At 45.6% G+C, this 21,319-nt stretch overlaps 1 protein-coding gene across 2 annotated transcripts in view; it reads left to right on the top strand.

Annotated features, from left to right (window-relative positions):
- The window catches only part of ITGB5 (integrin subunit beta 5), a 122,878-nt gene that overhangs the window by 37,146 nt on the left and 64,413 nt on the right, over nucleotides 1–21,319 (top strand). For both annotated transcript variants that reach the window (XM_030802219.1, XM_030802220.1), the window contains exons 4-5: nucleotides 1,322–1,571; nucleotides 8,331–8,499. In XM_030802219.1, the coding sequence (XP_030658079.1) occupies nucleotides 1,322–1,571; nucleotides 8,331–8,499 (419 nt within the window). The remainder of the gene's footprint in view (nucleotides 1–1,321; nucleotides 1,572–8,330; nucleotides 8,500–21,319) is intronic.

The raw sequence follows: 21,319 nt of genomic DNA, 5'->3' as shown, positions 1-21,319 counted from the left end.
GTATGAGTTGAGCCTTAAAGTTGGTTCTAAGTGGTTTGTTTTTAGAAATTATGAAATGATTTCAAGATCATTATCCTGGCCTGGGTCTTCCAGTTATTGCCCTGACTTGAGCCTCTCTGAACTCTGTAGGGTGAGACAGCAAAGTCCACACCTGCTAGACACTGGCTTTTCTCTTTGTTCTTTTCCTCTGAATTAATTCCCCTTTTCTCTGCCTGTTGGCTATCTTATTGTAGGTGGTAGACAAATCTAGTGCTGTCTTTTCTCTTTCTTCTTGTTTTCTTTTTTTGATAGAGCTAAAATTTGGAATCGGTCTTCCTGTATTTATATATGTAGTTTCTGATGATAATGAATTGTGCCTGTGATGTCCCAAAACATCAAATATGCCCCCCAAAGTAAATACTAGTCTGGTAAGTGGCGAGAGAAATAGAAACAAAAACAGGTGATGTGGCATAGGCACGCATATTTTTGCCCACTGGGGTATTTTAAACAACCATCTTTGTTTCTCTGCCCTCCCTTGCCTTGCACATCTCTCTCCCCAACTTGGTTCTTCCCCACTCAGGCCCACACCCCTCTTTTGTTCATTTCTTCCTGCTTTTTGTTTCAAACGCACATTCCCATCGTGGCTGGGTCTTTCTCTGGAGTTGGTATGTGGTTGGTGGGCTATTCTCCACCCAGTTTGTGTTCATGAAATTGTCTGGTTCACTGTCCACTGATTACCCAAGGGTCCTTGTTGCTGAGAAGACGGAACACTACCAAGGAGCCTGGTTGTTAAGGAGTTTCCTTAGAAATGCTAAGCCCAGGCCAGGCGTGGTGGCTCACTCCTGTAATCCCAGCACTTTGGGAGGCTGAGGTAGGTGGGTCACTTGAGGCCAGGAGTTCAATACCAGCCTGGTCAACATAGTGAAACCCCATCTCTACTAAAAATGCAAAAATTAGCCAGGCATGGTGGTGGGCACCTGTAATCCCAGGTACTCAGGAGGCTGAGGCATGAGAATCGCTTGAACCTGGGAGGCAGAGGTTGCAGTGAGCCGAGATCGCACCACTGCACTCCAGCCTGGGCGACAAAGCAACACTCTATCTCAAAAAAATAAAATAAAATAGAAAAAGAAATGCTAAGCCGAGTGTTTGGGAAGGAGAACCCAGGCCTCCGTTCTCAGCACCGTATTCCCTTCAGGCACTTTACTTCCAAGAAAAATCTTCTGGGAGGCACACAATCACTAAAGAACAGTAAGAGGTGAACCAGCTTTGAAAGCAAATCCCATCCCTCAGCCCTCAGCAGGTTGCACAACCTCTAACACACATGGCCTCTCTGTTGGTGCAGGTGACAAGACCACCTTCCAGCTACAGGTTCGCCAGGTGGAGGACTATCCTGTGGACCTGTACTACCTGATGGACCTCTCCCTGTCCATGAAGGATGACTTGGACAATATCCGGAGCCTGGGCACCAAACTCGCAGAGGAGATGAGGAAGCTCACCAGCAACTTCCGGTTGGGATTTGGGTCTTTTGTCGATAAGGACATCTCTCCTTTCTCCTACACGGCACCGAGGTACCAGACCAATCCATGCATTGGGTAAGTGACCGGTTGCCCTTCTGTTGGGTACTTAAGAGTGGGAGAATGGAGTAGCAGGAAAATTTAGCTCAAAGAAAGAATTAAGGAAGGCATGGTTAGGAGGGGTGTCCAGGCTTAGGCGTTTAATTTGATTAATGATAAGCATACATTCTCTCCTTTCCTGACATGTGAAGAAGTGAGTGAACTGTCACAAGGTTATAAAGATAAAATGATCACAACCCTTTGATTTTCCTGCCTGCCATGCACAGCACCATTTGCTCACATTAATAGAATTCAGAAAATGTTCTCAGGGAGTGATGGATCCAGATTATCAGGGAGGCAGCAGGCAGGGCAACTTAAACTTTCCCCTTGCTTGTAGTAACTGAGGTGCTTGGGGAGAAATGAATTCAAAATTTGTCCCTGTTGTTTTTCTATGAATAACTATAACTTATTTTCACATAATTAGATTAAAATCCTATTTTAAATGTAAGAATTTTTTTTCAACATAAACACCTGAACTAGAAAAGATTTGACATATTATTAGAAAACAGGTGTCTCTAACTGCTGCAACAAAGTCTATAATAACAAAGTGTATAATGGCTCAAACTTGCTGGAAGTTTATTTCCTGTTTTTAAGTCCATCTGGGTCTCTTCATCCTTGGAACTTCTCCTGCAAGCAGTGACTCAGGGACTTAGGTGCCTTCCATCTTCTAGGCTTTACCATCTTCCACACATGGCTCCTAAGGTCATGCTACCTAGAGGGTCATGCACAGGAGGATAGGCCTTTGCCATGCCCGCTCCCACATGCTATTAGACTGAGCCAGGAGGCTGGGAACTAGTGTAGCTGTAGGCCCAGGAATCAGAAGAAGTAGGATTAGTGAGCAGGTCTCTGCCATGGGGTGTTTGTGTGCATGCTGGGTTTGGTGGTTGTATGAGGAGATTGCATTCTTCAGCCCATGTAACACAACCTCTACTAGGTTGGTTTCTTTCCTTTTTAGTCTTTCAGGAGTTTCTTTAAATGTCAAGATTATGCAAGTGACTGCAGTGAGTGGTAACTTACAACTCATGCTTTCCTCATCTCCACATTTAACTTTAGTGAGGGTTTGTGTTGTAAGGTCCAAAACTAGTCATGAGATAGGGAACAACTAAGACTTAAGTTTTTACTAAGTGTCAAGCCCCATACTAAATATTTTCTGTGGATTATCTCATTTACATCTCATAACAATCTGTTGAGGTCTCTAAGGTAGGTATAAGCCAGATTTTAAAGATGCAGAAACTGAGGCCTAGAGAGAATAACTTACCCAATATTATACAAACAGCAAGGGGTAGAGCTGGAATATGAATACAGACAAACTATTTTAGAGTCTGCATTTGCATTATTTTTTGAGATGGAGTCTTGCTCTGTTGCCCAGGGTGGAGCGCAGTAGTACGATCTCGGCTCCCTGCAACCTCTGCCTCTCGGGTTCAAGCCGATTCCCCTGCCCCAGCCTCCTGAGTAGCTGGGATTGTAGGCACCTGCCACCACACCTGGCTGATTTTTGTATTTTTAGTAGTGATGGGGTTTCACCATATTGGCCAGGCTGGTCTCGAACTCCTGACCTCAAGTGATCCACTCACCTCAGCCTCCCAAAGTGCTGGGATTACAGGCATGAGCCACTGTACCCGGCCTGCATTTGCATTTAATATAATGCCTTCTTCCCCATTCAAATCACACTACAACACAGATACTTTACCTTAGGCTGAGTAATAATACCTGCTCCAAAACCACCCTACCCCAACCTCCTAGGGGCTTACCTGAGGATCATAGTAGGCTATGCTGCAGTAATGTACAGTCTCCAAATCTCAGTGGCTCAATACAATGAACGTTTTTGTTTTTTTGTTTTCGCTTGTGCAAAATCTGATGAGGGCTGAGCTGCTTTCCCTGGCAGCTCTCCATGCAGTAACTCAGGGGTCCAGCTCCTTCCATCTTGTGATGCCATTCTCAATTCTTGGTCTTCCAGCTGCCACCAAGGGGAGAGAGCTGTTCTTAAACCCTGAGCCCTTCCCTCACCACAAGTCCTCTTTGGTAGCCTTCAGAGCTCCCAGCTCCAAGTTGGGCTGGGTGATGGGAGCAAGTTAGTGTGCTGGTGGCATGGGCTCTTCTGAATCCCTCCAGATTATCTGTATACTCTCCTAGAAGCTGATTTAGATCTTCTCCAGGTGTTGGGAACTGACACTGGTGGAAAAACAGACAAGAAAAAGTTTTAAATACAAATGAACTCTAAATTCTTTAACCACGAAGAGGCACTAGGCATCATCATTTGCTGGGTTTAGCTTCCTCCTGGTGACAGGTGGCCACAGGGACTATTATTACTTTGATCCTGTCTCCAAAGCCCTTTTCAGCTAAGTCTGGGTGCCAAATGTTTTTTGTTGAAATTTTGCTGCTTACCAGGAGCAACAGCATCTTAATGGCAAGCCTTAAGCCTTTTATCAGTTCATCTGGAATAGGGATTTTATTTGCTTCTTTTCACCTCTGTCCTAATTGGGCCCTGTCTCCAGACAGATAGGGTGTGTCCCCACTTTCATTCTTTCAAGGCCCTTCCACTGACCAAGACACTAGATTGGAAGCTGACAGAGAATCAAGGGCTGGCTCTAGGCGCTCAGCATTTAAATATTCAAAGTTATGACACATTACTTATTCAGAGCTCGCTCTCCAAGTCCTCTAAGGCAGAGCCTGTTACAGACAGTAAAACTCCTGACATTGAGTACAAGGCACACTGAAAAGCTGCTTGTAAGGCAGGAAGTCCAGTGAAGAATGAGAGTGTGGAAGGAAACCTCGGGCCTGAGTTACATGAAGCTCTCTTCTCTAAGCTGGGGAGGCACATGCAGCGTGGGGGCACACTGTGGCTTGGTGAGCAGGCCGAGCTTTGTCTCCCCAAGTCCAGGCAGCACGGCATCCTGTGTCTCTTGGGTTCAAGTGATTCTTCTGCCTCAGCCTCCCGAGTAGCTGGGATTACAGGCACATGCCACCATACCCAGCTAATTTTTGTATTTTTTAGTAGAGACAGGGTTTCACCGTGTTGGCCAGGCTGGTCTTGAACTCCTGACCTCAGATGATCTACCCACCTTGGCCTCCCAAAGTGCTGAGATTACAGGGGTGGGCCACCATGCCCGGCCTAAAGTATTTTAAATTATTCTGTTTCTGTTTCTTGAATTGTGGATCCTTCAGGTGGATCCACAGCTGGTCAGTGTATTGGACCTGCTGACGTGCCTTCATGAGTTGTTTTTCATGCGTTTTATAAGCTTTTCGTTAGCACATCTTCCTTGGAGGTTGTGGGGGCATCTCTGCAGAGCAGTTTTATGTTTGCTGTTGTCGAGAATCTCCAGGTTCACCGTGGGACTAGTTTTTCTGTTAATTTTTCAGTTGGAGATGTCTTCACCATAAAAGCAGTGTATTCCAGTTGCTCAGGCCTGGAGTTACAGTTTTTATGGGTAATTCATCTCATTCATGGTAGATGGTCAGCTTCCGCGCTGCTTTCCTAGACCAGTAGCTGGAGTTTTTCTGTTTCTGGTTTTAGTGGCACAGCAGCTCATTGTAGTGTGGCTTTATGCAGAGAGCCCTATTCCAGTGTTCAGCCCTGTGCAGGACTAAGGCTCAGCATTTATTCCTGGTAGACCTTGCTCCAAGCCTGTAGGGCATCAGTCAAGGCCTGACCCATTGCGGGGATCCTTGTCATGAGTGCCTGCCCATTTCCTACCTACTTTTTTTTTTTTTTTTTGAGACCAAGTCTCGCTCTGTTACTCAGGCGGGAGTTCAGTGGCGGGATCTCAGCTCACTGCACCCTCCACCTCCTGGGTTCAAGTGATTATCCTGACTCAACCTCCTGAGTAGCTGGGATTACAGGCTCCTACCACCATGCCCAGCTAATTTTTATATTTTTAGTAGAGATGGCGTTTCACCATGTTGGCCATGCTGGTCTTGAACTCCTGACCTCAGGTGATCTGCCTGCCTCAGCCTCCGAAAGTGCTGAGATTACAGGTGTGAGCCACTGCACCCGGCCCCCACCTATTCTTTTAAGTCCATTCATTTGTTTTTTGTTTTTTGGTGTTTTCTTTTCTTTTCTTTTTTTTTTTTTTTTGCCAAAACCAAATACTTCTGAAAGGTCCGTTCATTTATTGAATGGTTTCCTCTTCATTTCTGGGATTTACTTTCTAAGCTTCCAGTCTAGGCTATATATTAAAAATTTTTTAATTACATTTTATCCAGCAGTTGTATATGTTTAGAGTTAGAAGAAGCAGATAAGATGTTTTCATTCCTGTTCCATGACATGGAGAGCCTTTCCATGTCAGCTTGATCCATGATACTCTCCTGAGGCATTAGATTGTTTTCTGGATTTGCCTAGGTCTGGTGTCTTCAAATTGGATTCACTTTTTATACATACAGACACTCCCTTGGCTCTTTAACCATATATATTTTATTTTTTGTCTCCCTTGTTAATAATCCTTAATTTAGTAACTCTGTGTGCTTGGCGCTTATTTGGGGTCTCACAGCACAGACACATGAGAGGGGTAGGATAGTCTCCTGGCATGACCCCAGAACATCTGGATCTTCAGGCCACTCAGACAGCTGTTCTGGGGTTAAGTCAGATAACTCGTCACAGGTGACATCCTACCCCAGTGTCAATGGAGACACTCCCAGTGTCTGTGTGACAAAGCTCTTTTCCTAAGTGACTCTGACTTGGTTATAGTAAATTCTCTGCAATGAAGGCTTCTCTCTGGCAAACACATTTTCTAATTCCTAACTACTTAACAGTCATTCTTGCAGTAAAAATGTATCTGCTCGTTGCTGTTTGCTGTTTGTGGAAGTGAAAGGGAGGAGGTAAAACATGCTGAGGTGTAGCTGAGTTTCTCACAGCTTTCCTGGTTAAACAGCAATCATTATTCAGTTTCTTTCCTCCCTGTCCACAACCAACAGGACCAAGTGTAAAAAAAAACACACACCTGAAGTCCTAAATCATGGGCCGGAGCCACATAGGTGAGGGCAGGATCTTGGAGGAAGAGAGAGGGGGAGAGTTTGGATAGACTTACTGCCTTCTGGGCCTATGATCCACTTGCCAAACAGCTACAGATGGGACCTCAGTTCCTTCTTCCAGCTGGGAATGTAATTTCCATGATTGTTCTTTTCATGACAAAACGAGGAGGTAATGGAAAGTTTGGGTGGCCCGAGGCTGAGGTTAAAAGAGAGTTCCACCTGTCCAAGTACAAGGTGATCATGGAGATTTCGGGAAAGGAGAAGGGAGAAACACAAAGGAAAGCCAAGCAGGGAGATCCCATCGCTGCCGCTGGCCCCGAGAGGGGGAGCGCGACTGTCATAGGAGTGGGGCTGATTGATTCTGTGCAGGGTGGGCCTGTTGCTGGGGACTCTGTGCTGTGCTGTTGTGATTGTGTGGATGGAGAAGGGACTGTAGCCCTGAGAGGGAATGGAATGGCCCCTTAGAGAACCAAAGATTGCTCCTTTACAGAAGGCAGCCTGCCCAGACCTGCCCTGGTGAGGCTGCTTTTTGACAGCATTTAAGGTAGGATCCTCCTAGCTGTTGCTAAGGCTGTTTTCTTTCCCATGTATGCAGCTTGAATTAGATTATAAAGCCTTTCCCTCAGGCCTGTTAATGCTCGTTTTCCGTCATTTATCCTGAAAGAGCGACTTCCTTAACACGGCTGGAGACCCTGCACAGTCTGACCCAGCCTGCCTCCCAGGCTCCTCCTCGCCAATCCTCACCCGTTACTCTGCACCACAGCCCCCCCGACCTCCCTCTGTCCTTGGGCTCTGTGTGCCCTCCTGCCACAGGACTCTTGCACGTGCTCTTCTCTGGCTGGGACACTCTCCCCTCTTCCCTTTACTTTGTGAACCCATTGGTGAAACAATATAAGCTCTCTCTTCCGACTTTATTAGCTCTAGATCAAGCTGAAACTCTTAGAGCTGTAATGGAAAGTAACTTCCTTCAGGAATGGGGCTACCTGGAGTCTCCACAGGAGACTGAAAAGGAGATCACCCCATATTTCAGGAGAAAGGCTTGGTATTAACCTACTATTGATATGTAATACTTCCTTCTTTCCTAATTTCCAGACATAACTTTTCATTTGAAGATGCTTAGTTTCTAAATAATTTTTATTGCATTTAGCAGAATTGATAGTTTGTTGGTACAATGTTTAGAAATGAATGAAGAAGCAGATAAGATGTTTTCATTCCTGTTCCACTGAGCATTTGTCCATGTGCCTGCACATCCTGGTCACTGAGTGGGTTGACATGACGAGATTATGTGATCCTGTCATCCTTTGTTGCGTTGCAGCAGCATTGATGTAGAAGCTGGTTGCATGGAGTAACTGCACTTACATTGCCCTCACTGGGCATCATCCATGTTCCTTAGCCCAGAGGACACTTCCTCTCCACTCTGCCTAGGCTGGCCCACACCCCGGGTCCCACATACCTTTCAATGCCCATGTCAAGTCTTCCTCCAACCACAGTAGCCTACTATTATCTCTGTTTCCTTTGAACCATTTGTGCATACCATTCATTTATAACTTGGCATATACTGCCTTGCCTGCAGTTTAGGGCTGATGTTTGGAGAATAGGGACTATGTTATTTATCTTTGTTCTCTCTGCTGTGCCTGTCCTAGGGGCGTATAGTAGGTGCTGGGTAAATAGTTATCGGTGCCTCTCAAGGCACTCAGTGAATGCTCAGAACACTTGGTTAAGATTTACAGACAATGATGGAAAAGTGACTCTTCTCTTCTTTCTCTCCAGTTACAAGTTGTTTCCAAATTGCGTCCCCTCCTTTGGGTTCCGCCATCTGCTGCCTCTCACAGACAGAGTGGACAGCTTCAATGAGGAAGTTCGGAAACAGAGGGTGTCCCGTAACCGAGATGCCCCTGAGGGGGGCTTTGATGCAGTACTCCAGGCAGCCGTCTGCAAGGTAACTTTCCTTTCTGGTCCTGTCCCTGCGCGGGGAGGTCAAGGTAGAGAGCATCAGTGGGTGTTGGTACTTCCTGCAGGAGTCTTTGAGTGCCCCAGCATGTGGCTCCTGACCACTCTGAAGTCAAAGGGTGAGCTAAACCTCTGGGAAATCTACAGCAGTCAAATCAGCCAGAGCTCGGAAATGGATTGGGCTGGTCTGTGTCTCTGTGTCAGGGTGTGGTTGTGTGCAATGGAGTACTGTCTGCCAGAAGACAGCTGTCTGCGTTTATACATTGGCTTTTTGGTTTATTTTCAGGGGAAAAAAGTAAAGGTCAAGTTATAGGCATAGAAACTTGTAGAGCTTTCTGGACCAATTTTGGCAAACCTTAGAGATTGCTCTCTTGGGAAACCCAGCTGAAAAAGAATTGTGTGAGGCCGGGCGCGGTGGCTCACGCCTGTAATCCCAGCACTTTGGGAGGCTGAGGCAGGCGGATCACGAGGTCAGGAGTTCAAGGCCAGCCTGGCCAACATAGTGAAACCCTGTCTCTACTGAAAATACAAAAAAAATCAGCCAGGCATGGTGGCGGGTGCCTGTAATCCCAGCTACTCGGGAGGCTGAGGCAGGAGACTCGCTTGAACCAGGAGGCGGAGGTTGTAGTGAGTGGAGATCACGCCACTGCACTCCAGCCTGGGCGACAGTGTGAGACTCTGTCTCAAATTAAAAAAAAAAAAAGAAAAAGAATTGTGTGGCATCTTTGGTTGCAATTCTAGTTGTTTTCCTCCTGCTTCTCTGTGATATATGAATCCAGAGGGAGGGCCTAGAATTAGATCAGAAATGAACTCATGCTTCGAGAGGTTCCAATCTTAGCAAAATATATAAATGGAATGTTGGTGATAACATAGTCTTAAAATAATTTTCTACTGTTGAAACAACCCAATAACAATAACAAAAAAAAAAAAACCACTCTTGAATTCACTATCATAACACATACTTTAAAAATGTGTGTCTCTTCTTAGTCTTTGTGCGTACATTTAGTATTTTTTCATAGTGGTCATCAATAGAGTGTGAATAATTGGTAATGCTTTCTTGAAAATTCAGGCAGATTCCTCAATAGGTGGGGACTCTTCCGTTTAGGGAGGGCAGGGTCAGAGGCTAGAACTCAGCCTGGAGAGCCTGCATATGGCAGCTGCTATTCACTTACTAAGTGGTAAGCACTTAATTGCTCACTTACATAGTTTGTGACCTCAGAGCTTGAGTCTGGTGTGTCACACAGACTCCTGTTTCCTCTCCACTCAATCCTTGACAAGATGGGAAGAAAACCCCAGTTGTCCTTTCTGAAATAGAAAACCAAAATGGCAGAAGGAAATGGATAAGGAGAAGGTAAAATGTAAAGAAAGCAGCAACAGCCATCTGCCGTTCTCTTGATCCCACTGTGGTCCTGCCCATCACAGAGTCCATGGGCCCCTCCTGGAGAAGAAGGTGGCAGTGGCTTCCTATCCAGGAAAGCTGCCGTGTGGCCTTTTCCCAGCTACTGGCCAGAGCCAAATGGTTTGATTCAGAAGTCCCTGGTGTCTTTTAGCAGTCTGAGAGAGACACATGGAAACATGGTTAGAATGTATTCAGTTCTGAACCTTTCAGATGTTTCACAAAATAGTTTATGAATTTGATTCAGAAAGAAAAATTGTATTTTTGACTGACTTTCAGATATTGACTATAGGAGGCATTTTCTCCATAGACATTCAGCCAAATTCTGCTTCTTGGTAGGGAAAAAAATAGTGCAGAGAAGACACAGGATCTCCCTCATCTCCCCACCTTGAGGATTTTATGGATTTTCTTTTTTTGGGAGAGAAATTCATCTTTCTCTGGAGAAAGAACCCAATTACAGGCCTAAGCGATGTCTGAGTATATTTTATTCAATTAGATGAATTGAAAGGGCATGATTGATCACTTGGACCACAGTGGTCTTTGAGAAGCCATGTGATCCAGTCTTATGTCTGTTGACCCTTACTGTGCCATCCCCAATGGATGAACTCTTCAACCCTTTGAAAACAGAGTATTTCAAGACTCAAGCATTTCAGAGGTGATGCTAGCAGATTTTCTCAATTCATTGCCTGGACCTGGTGAATTATTGTTGATGGAGAGGCACTTTGTGAGCAAGTTTTAGGCTTATACCTGTTGAAATTTGCTCTTATTCCTCACCACGACCTTTGCAAAAGGGAATACCTGGAAAGTTAATAATTGCTCAGAATTACGCAGCCGATGAGCCTCCAGCATCTCTCTTCGCCTTTTCTTTTCCATTGTGCTGTCAGTTTACGTTCAGGTGCATACTAAGCAATTTATTTCTCACTTGACATCACCTATTTATAAAACATGTCATCCTTCCTGGCTCACCACAGCCTTATCGTAACAAAAAATTGGAAGTAGTTTATGGACTACCTTTGGATGAAAGACTATGCAACAGTCATACTATTTAAAATATTTAATGACCTGAGGCCAGGTGCGGTGGCTCAGAGGCCAAGGCGGGCAGATCACGAGGTCAGGAGATCGAGACCATCCTGGCTAACACGGTGAAACCCCATCTCTACTAAGAATACAAAAAATTAGCCAGGCATGGTGGTGGGTGCCTGTAGTCCCAGCTACTCAGGAGGCTAAGGCAGGAGAATGGCATGAACCCTGGAGGCGGAGCTTTCAGTGAGCTGAGATTGTGCCACTGCACTCCAGCCTGGGCAACAGAGCAAGACTCTGTCTCAAAAAAAAAAAAAAAATTAATGACTTGAATAATATGTAGGGTATTAGTATCAGATGGCTCTAATAGTAACTTTGCTCTCTCTTGGCTCCCTCTTCTAGAAAAAATTGTCCTTAGGGAAGATACAACTCAATGTTTTATGTTTTAAGAATTTCCAGAATAATACGTAAGATAAATTAAGATTGGCATGGGAAGCAGGTTATAAAACAATATGGACAGTATACTTCTGTTTTGCAAACAAAAGAAAGAAAAAATGTGGAAAAGATTAGAAATGGAACAAAATGGTAACAGTGTTTGTCTCAGGTGACAGGATTATATTTTTCTGATAGGTGATAGGCTTATTTTCTTCTTTGGCTTTTTGTTTAATATCTACCTAAATTTCCACAGTGAATATGTATGGTTTCTTTTTTTTTTTTTTTTAATTCTGGAACAGTTTCAGGATAAAGAATGGTAAAATGAAACCCCATGTACTCATTGTTCGTCTTTAATGATTACTAACTCATGACCAGTCTTGTTTCATTTGTATTCCCAACCACACCCATATTTGAAGCAGATCTTGGCTATCATTTGTAAGTCCTAAGTATCCCTTACTTTGTTTACTGAATGCTGTGTCTCCTCCTGATCTGGCCAGATTAAAGGCCCTTCCACTGAGTCCTGCAAACAGTGGAACAGAGGGAGAAGGCCTGGAATCTTGTGCAGTTGGCTCTGTGCGTCACAGGGGCTGGAGTTGGCCAGGCAATTCCCCGGCAGCGCTGCACGCTCTACTTCCCCTGACCCCATGCCCTGGAGATGGAGCTGATAACAGGCCTATCTCCCAGCACCACAGGGAGCTCTTTGTCCTGGTTTTATTCTCACTCTGGTTTTATTCTCATTCTTGTTTCCCTGAATGGACTGTTAGTTATCAACTTGGGATTTAGGGGTATGGAATATTCACATGTCTGACTTTAAATCCACCTCTGTGGCCTGCTCTTGGAAAGTTGTTCTTTGCAAAAAGAAAGAAACTACCTGTTTCTATTTAGGATTCATTCCATTTATGATAAGGACTCTGTTTCTATGAATGGAGGTTTTGAGTTGCTTTATTTATCCCCTGCAGGTCACATTGCTGTGAGAGGCCATCCAACAGCATCCACAGCTAAGGGATGCCTCTGTCGTCAAGGCGGGCATTTTTTCTAATGCACTGTTCCTGGCTGCATTGGAGTTGGAGAATGCCACTGCCTATAATTTCTTATCTTTACCCAGAGCCTATGATTGAACCTGTTTATACTTTTTTATGGTCAGAATAATAGTTTCTCTTCCAGGACCTTCTAGAAGTTGACTCTAAGTTGTTTGTTCTGAAATTGTACAGGCGGAAGTGTGATGTGTGGTTCAGACTGGAAATATGGCTGCTTTCCTCTTCTCTCAAAACAGGGCACGCCCTTGGCCTAGGGAGGACAGAGGGTGAGCAGTTGACTAGAAGCTCTGGGTCCCAAGTTGTCAGTTATCACTTTGCTCTTCTTCATGGCTCTCAGGTTAAAGAAGTTACTTGTACATTTGAGCTTGGCTGGGTACATGCTGGCTGCACGGTATTCTATGTGCTGCTTTTTTTCGTCAGCCAGAAAATAAATCAGTGCAACCCAATGCGTTTCCCTGTTTGTCTCCACTGCTGGAGCCCTGGCACTTATCCTTTGTATTCTTTAGACAGAGTTTCTGTTTTAATCCTGATTCTCTTAATTTTGACTGTGTTCAATTTTTAAAGCATTTATTTCCTCTCAAAAATAGTTGGATGAATAAGTCTTAAAGCAAACAAAGTAAATTTATGTATTGAATAAAATTTTTTTGGCAGGAATTGAGACTTTTATTCTTCCCTGGCCAGAATATCTTATCTAAAATGAAGACCACAGCCTCAGAGGAGCCGTGATTCTTGTTGGAGGATCCTTACCAGAATCCTACAGTAGGACTCTGATAAGGGTTGTTCCCATTTTACAGGGGTGGAAACTGAGTATCACAGGGACTAATTGCACTTAGTAAGGAGTAGAACCAGAATGTGAACCAATTCTGTTGATTTGAAATTCTGTGCCCTTTTTATTACTCAGTGACTGTGTGCTCTGGGAAGTAGCAATAATGCACTATTGAGCAAGGAGCACTGCATTTATTTATTTAAAACAATTTTTTTTTTTTCTTTTTTTTTGAAAGGAGGTCTCACTCTATCGCCCAGGCTGGAGTGCTGTGGTGTGATCATGGCTCACTGCAGCCTTGCCCAGCTAATTTTTTTGTATTTTTAGTAAAGACAGGGTTTGTCCATGTTGGCCAGGCTGGTCTTGAACTTCTGGGCTCAAGCGATCTGCCCACCTCAGCCTCCCAAAATGCTGGGATTATAGGTGTGAGCCACTGCACACAGCCTGTTTAATTTTTTTTTTTTTTAATAATACATTCCAAACCTAGGAAGGCACTGAATTTAGAGTCATGTTTTCCTTACTCAAGCTCTGCCTCTTCTGTTATCGGCTGCCTCCATGGAAGCCAGTTGACTTCTCCAGGCCTCAGAGAGCACATCTGGGAGATGCAGGGAGGCATGGGACTGGAGGGAGGTGCTCCAGGTTGCCTTTCATCTGTGCCAGCCAGTGCCACTTCTCTCAGAGGACTTGGTCACAGCCCTGTCTCCTTTGCTCAGGGCCTTTGATTTTGCTTTTTTGTCTCTTCTGGCTCAGGCTTAAGCCTCAGACCCAGTAGGGGCTGCTGCAGATACCTGTAAAATATGGAAAATTCCCCAGTCCCAGAGTCAGGCACAACTTTGTCAGGGTTTCCTCTTGCTCCCTCCCAGTTCCCAGTTCCTGCAGAATTGACTTGCTTTCTTTTGACTTATTACCTGATTTCTTGTAGACCTCAGACTTGTGTCACTTTTCCAAGCATGAGTTGAGAAATACAGGAAATTGCCTTTCTTTCCTCAAGGAAGGCATCCCCCCACTCCTCAAACCTCCGCACCACCTGAAGAGAGGGAACAGCCACATGTTCTGCTTCCCGGCTGTCTGCGTTGTCTGTCTCAGCATGTGTGAGCTGCTTCTGCTAGCAGATCGCACCACAGGTTTCCGGGGCTTGATCCAGCGCCAGGCTGCCTGCTCTTCCTGTGCTGCTGTGTCTTTGGGAAGCACCATTAAAGTATTGGATTTCCCTGGGCATTGTGCATGCAGGTGTGCAGACCCTCCGCTCTGCGGGGTTGTTGTTGGACGGGCGTGGCGCAGCTTCCCCTTGGCTTTCTATGTGGCAGAGGGCAGTGGTTTCATGTGCACTTCTGAATCCTTCTACTGTTTCGGTCTCTGAGGTGACATCCCAAGTGCAGGACTCCTTGGTTTCCTTGCTCTGCCTTCTGCTGTGAGCTGTGTTGTGGTCTCCGCAGCGCCACCGACAGCTGCCGTTCTGGATTGAGTGGTGGGAACTGGCTGAGTCATAACTCAGTATCGTGAACAGGGCACCTGGGAGAGTTTGCGTTTCTTTTTGCCCTCTAGTGTAAACCAGTCACGTGCCTGTCTTGCACCTGTGCTTAGGAGGTGTCTACACGTGCTGGTGGCTCCCTTCACTGACCAAGGCAGGGAATAATCATCCGGGGGAAAGGGTAGGAGGCCCCTTTGATGGCTGGGGCTCTATTTTTATACCAGGTGAGAATGTCAATTTTTTATTTTAAGTCAGAGGCTCCTTCTTGCTTGGAATGTCCATTGGGCAAAGATGAAAGGAGACAGGAATTTGCTCTTGGGCTCTTGTTGCAAGGCTGTCTGCCTGTGGCCTCTACCTGTGGCCTCTGCATTCCAGCCACAGTGACCTGTAGTCCGTTACTCTGACTCAGGCAAGGCCTTTGCATGTGTTGTTTCCTCTGTTTGGATACTCCATTCCTGTATTCCTGGTTTTCTTTGATACTCCTTCCCTGTATTCCTGGTTTGCTTGCTTCCTTCCTTCCTTCCTTCCTTCCTTCCTTCCTTCCTTCCTTCCTTCCTTCCTCCTTCTTTCCTCCCTCTGCTCCCTCCCCTCCCTCCCCTTCCTCCTCTCCGTCCTTCCCTTCTTTCTCTCTCTCTTTCCTTCCTTCCTTCCTTCCTCCCTCTGCTCCCTCCCCTCCCTCCCCTTCCTCGCCTCCCTCCTTCCTAACCTCCTCTCCCTCCCTCCCTTCCCATCCTTCCCTTCTCTCTCTCCTTCCTTCCTTCCTTCCTTCCTTCCTTCCTTCCTTCCTTCCTTCCTTCTTTCTTTCCTTTCTTTCTTTCTTTCAGTAGATTTTATTTTTTATAGCAGTTTTAGGTTCACAGCAAAAGTGAATAGAAAATAAAGAATTCCCACAACTTCCCTCTGACCACTGCACACACAGCCTCCCCCACCATCAGCATTCCACATCAGTGTGGTATATTTGTTACAGTCAGTGACCCAGTCAGTGTTGACACATCATTATCAACCAGAGTCCATAGTTCACATTAGGGTTCACTCTTGGTTTGTACAGTTCTGTGGGTTTTAACAAATGTACAACAACAGGTAGCCACCATTAAATATCACACAGAGTAGCTTCCCTGCCCTGGAAGTCCCTGTGCTCCACCTGTCCATTCCTGCTTCCTCTCCCTGAATCTGTTGTCCTTTTAATGTCTAACCTGTGCCTGTTTGTGTTTCAGATCTCAGCTTCACTGTCTGTCTGTCAGAGAAGCCCTCCCTGGTGGACTTCCCTGAGTAGGTCAGGATGCCCTGGCTCCAGGCAAGCCCTTAATCACTTCTGTCCTAGTTATCATCTTATTTTTATTTATTTGAAGCATTCCTGGAATGCCTGCCTCCTTTTGAGATAGTAAACTCCCTGAAGGCAGGGACTATGTCTTTTTTCTTATGACTATATTCCCAGCACCACACACTGCTGGGCACATAATAGATCCTTGTTAAACATCTGGTGAACAAAGGCTTCATTCTCACAGGTGCCTTTATGCTTCTGAAGTTCAGGAATACCAGGTTCTTCTGGCCCCAAGCTTGTCCCATCCTGGATGGGACTTCCGCCCTCCCATCCACCAGGCTGCCTCCATGGAATTTACAGTGCTTCATGCAAATTCATTAAAGCAGAACCAGAAGTACTATTACTTGGTAATACTTTTCCATTCAGAAAGCATTTATTGGCTGTCCAATAAATGCTCAGTGGCAGGTATGGTGGAGAAAACTAAAGATAGATGAGAAGTCTCTATCCTCTGGGATTTGGTTTGAGCCTGCAGATCCATTAGAAGGGAAATAAAACAACCCGTTTGGAAATATTAGATTGAACCATCTAAAATTATTGATATTTATTGATGATATTTGTTATTTGCCTATTGATGTTTTTCCTGCAAAAATGGAAAATTCATATGGTTCAACCTTCTTCATTCCAAAATGTACTATAATTCATATTGGGCTCTGTCACAGAGTACACATTAGAAATGTTATCCTGCACATTGCTGGGATTTGAGCTCAAGAGGAATGTCTGTATCCTGAGTCATAGGCCAGGATTTCTTTTTCCCAAGGAAAGAAATGCTACACTTTTGGCCTAATTAAGTTTAGCCACAGAACAGATTTTTTTTTAAAAAGATACTTCATTGCAAACAGTGGATGGAAGTAGGAAAAACAAACTAAAAAGAATGTGTATATTGTTATAAAGGGATGGAAATATGCCTGAATGTCAACATGATTCGGGAAACCAATCACGGAGACCCTCTAACCTTGTTTTCCCTTATGTGCTGTGGAGACTCCTCTGTCCCCAAGCTCGTATCTACTGTGGGAGCTGCCCACTGGCTGCCCAGGTCAGTCCCCTTTCCTTCCTCATTCCTGCCTTGAAACCTGTCCCCTCTTCCTCAGTGCTTGCTTGAAAGGTGAATGGACAGTGTTTTGTTATTACATCTGAAAACGTCTTGAGTACTTACTGTGTACAAGACGTCCTGTTAGGTGCCGTGGGGAATGCAGAGTTGAAGTAGCCGTGGTGCCTGTCTCCATGAGCACCACTGTAGTTGTAGGACTGATGTATGTGTAGGATCTGAGGCACAGCCAGAGCACAGACTCTGTGGAAGGACTGGCTCCTTTGGACCCATGGTTCAATTAGAGTATACTTCTCTCTCAAGGGGTCATCCTGGTCTCTTGCTTCCCGGTGATGTGCTGGTGCTAATGATGCTCTTGATCACCACTGGCTGAGTGCTTTTGAGAGCCAGGCTCTGTACCAGGCATTTAACAGGGTTTCTTTTACATACTCCTTTGAAGGTGGCTTTACTATCTCCTTTGATGAGGAAACAAGCCTAGAAAGGTGGAGTAACTTCTCCAAAGTCTTGCAGCCACAAAAGGCAGCACCAGAGTTGGAAACCATATCCACCTGCTGGTATGGCTTAACCTTGACATTAGAGTATCTGCCATCTTTTTTTTTTTTTTTTTTTTGAGACGGAGTTTTCGCACTTGTCGCCCAGGCTGGAGTGCAATGGCGCGATCTCAGCTCACCGCAACCTCCGCCTCCTGGGTTCAAGCAATTCTCCTGCCTCAGCCTCCCGAGTAACTGGGATTACAGGCATGCGCCTCCAAGCCCAGCTAATTTTTTTTTTGTATTTTTAGTAGAGACAGGGTTTCTCCATGTTGGTCAGGCTGATCTCGAACTCCTGACCTCAGGTGATCCACCCGCCTTAGCCTCCCAAAGTGCTAGGATTACAGGCGTGAGCCACCACGCCCAGCCTGCCATCTTTTGAAGTCACACAGGAACAGAGAAGTGGGAAGGGTGTGCTTCCAAAGATAGCATAGTCCCAGTCTAAGGAACCATCACAGTTACCCACATGACCCAGTTTGCCAACTGTAGAATGGTACTGAAACAGTCCCAGGGGAAGAAAGTTGCATGTGCCACTCTTTTCTGGAGCTAAGAGTTTCCTCTCTATCAGAAACAGTTATCATGTGACTCTAACAGCCCTCAGGATTTTCCAGGGAGGCCACTGGTACTGTCCCAAGGTTAGCATGTTGATTGATATGTGAAATGTTTATCTTTGCCCCTGGCTTCCCTGTCTGTAAAATGGAAACTCTGATATCTGCCTTCTCATTCCTAATTTGGAGGGCGTCTCAGACCCATCGGCTGTGCTCCCTCGGGCTTTCTCAGCACTGAGGCACGATGCTGCTTTTCACGTGGTGGATCTTTTCCAGCAGAGAGAGTACATGTGCCTGGTGACTCTTCTGTGACAACTGGGGCCCATGGTCTGCATTGATAACAGTCTTGAGGGCCTCTTCATTTGGACAATTGTTAATTTTAATTAGGGAGATTGACCTCGGGATCACAGAACCTAGAAATTTAAAGCTACAGTCTCTGGGATGGCATCTTTATTCTGGGACTCCCTTGTGTTTGAATTAGCAAGCCAAGGTCAGTGAGCCAGCCCATGTTCAGGCAGGCCCCACTTGTGTTTTCTGACAGCTGAGTGGGACATTGGCTTTCCTCAGATTCCCAGGAATTGGTGGTCTGGGCCTTCCCCTGCACTTTCCCACGGGACATCCTTGAATCTGCCTGTCTCACTTGTCATGCTCTGCCATTGTCCATTTGTGTAAATAAGTTACTATGAAATGGACCTGGGGATCCCCAGGCTTAACATGAGCCAGTAGGAAGATTCAGCTGCCAAACACAGGCCTCATGCTCCAGGTCCAATTCAGAGCCCACAGGCCACCTTTTCAGCCTAGTTCCTCTGTGCAGGTCAGACCACATCCTGGGAACCATGCCTGGCCTGCCTCTGGGAGCTGTGTTTAAGACAGACATTGACAGTGAGAGAGCAAAAGGGATAAGTGGGTGGTGCCAGGCATGGGAACCACATCCTCAGAGGAGAGACACCATGGGAAGTAGCACAGCTACTGACCTCAGATATCATTATAAAAGAGGGAATAGACCCTTTTGGCTATTCCAGGGGATGTACTAGGGTAGCCACAGGAAAGCAGGTTGGAGTCCAATGAAAGGAAGAATTTTCTTGTTTTTTTGTTTGTTTGTTTGAGATGGAGTTGCACTCTGTCACCCAGGCTGGAGTTCAGTGGTTTGATCTCAGCTCACTGCAACCTCCGCCTCCTGGGTTCAAGCAATTCTCGTGCCTCCGCCTCCCGAGTAGCTAGGATTACAGGCACGTGCCACCATGCCTGGCTAACTTGTGTGTTTTTAGTAGAGACAGGATTTCACCACGTTGGCCAGGCCGGTCTCAAACTCCTGACCTCAGGTAATGCACCTGCCTCGGCCTCCCAAAGGGCTAGGATTACAGGTGTGAGCCACCGTGCCTGGCCAAGGAAGAATTTTCTATCAAGGAGAGCTGCTTAGCAGTGTGGTAGTGAGTCTGTGTGTGAGCCCCATACCCAGGTGGCAGGTGCTGGAGGAAAGATCCCTGCACTGGATGGGAGGCTGTATAAGAACCTCTGAGGTTCCTTCCATACTTCAGGTGCTACATGTTTTCTCTGTTTTTCTACCCAGTCATCCATTGGTGCTTTTGTCCTGTTGTAGCCCCTTGGAGCCTGTCTTCTCTGGTTCTCAGCAGTGCACCCTCTAAGCGGCCCCTGTATTTGGCCACAGTGACCACGAACTCTGCTATACATGCTAATTTTATTTGCCAAGTGCAGCTGACCTTGAGCTGACTTCTTCCTGGCTCCTGTTGGCTTCCCATGGAGCCACCTTACCATGTGGGTGAAAGTCAGGTGGGACAGAGACCAGGGACAAACTGTGGAGGGTGGGGCAGAGAAGGATGGAAGCTGTTCTTGGTTCTCTGCATGAGCTTCGTTTTTTGTCAGACCTGTAGCCACAGAGTGTGACTCCTTTCAGCCTTAAGAAGCCAAATTGCCCCACAGGCTGGAAGCTTGTGTCCTCAAACTAGTGAAACCAGGTCCTTTACTCCCTAACCATTTGTTTCTCTCTCTGCCAGTCCGTATGTTCTCTGGGGCCAGATGTTGGATGTGAACAAGCCAGCAAGCCTGTCTTCACTCCTGGGAGGAGTCCATTTTTGTTAATTTTCTCAGTGACTGGGAAGGGCTGGTCTTCCATCTCATTCCTGCTTCCCCTTTTCATGGATGACTGAGAGTGAGGTCAGATTTTAAGGAACTGAGAGGAGGAAATGGAATAGGTCTGCTAGTCTTAAAAAAGAGAGAGAGGTGAGTGATGAGAGTTTGGTGGCATAGCAGGGTGAAGAGAAAGCTTGTTATTAGTGGGCCATGAGCATATTTGTAGGCACATGGAAGGGACCAGAGGAGAGAGTGACAATGGAATAAATTCTTCAAAGAGAGTGGGGTTTGCAGGGCTGCGTTTCCTCAAGGAGGGAGGAGCACTTCTTCCCTTGGGATGGTGAGATCAGAGCAAGGCTGGGAGGACACGCCAGTTTGTTTAGGATGGAGAGGAGAGCGCTGGCTGAAAGGCATCCTAGGGTCTAGGACCAGAACTGTGAGATCCTGGGAATAGGTGAAGGGAGAAGTCCTTTTACCTATCTCTGTGGGTGATGAAACAGGTGAGGTCGTTCCCTCGCATGAGTGTGGAAGTGGGAGTTGGAAATAGATCTCTTGGTGAATTTGACAGTGAACAAAGAAAAGTGACAGGACTCGCAGCCCTGACTAGATGCCTGGCTTCATGTATCTGCGTCCAGTGCATTTCCGCCCCACGCACTCCTGACGCTTTCATCTGAGGCTGACCTCTGTCATGTTTAGCAAAATTGGTTTTGTTTACATTTTGGCTTTACTTAGTGACATAGAGAAAAGTTCAGCTAAATAAATAGGTCTTCTCCTTCTTTTAAAAACTATTTATAAAAAGAGAATATATTCAACATAAAAAATTAGAAAATGTAGATAAGCAGAAAGGAAATAAACATCATCCATAATTCTATTAATGTAATCTAAATATAAGATGATGTGCTTCTGAATTATAGACATAAGTAACAGTTTTTCAACTCCATGGAAATACTATGATGATAACTATTAATTACTATTTATCCCATACCAGGTACTGAGTGGGCTGCTCAATGTGTATCATCTTCTTTAATTCTCTAAACAACCCTATTTTATCAATACTGTTATTATCTCCCTCTTATAAACGAGTTGGCTGAGATAGGGAAGATTAAGTAACTTGTCTAAGATCACAAAAACAACTTAAGGGAGACATGGGAC

Source organism: Nomascus leucogenys, chromosome 21 (genome assembly GCF_006542625.1).
Source record: "Nomascus leucogenys isolate Asia chromosome 21, Asia_NLE_v1, whole genome shotgun sequence".
Taxonomy (NCBI): Eukaryota; Metazoa; Chordata; class Mammalia; order Primates; family Hylobatidae; genus Nomascus; species Nomascus leucogenys.
This window is presented reverse-complemented; position numbering and strand designations above follow the sequence as displayed.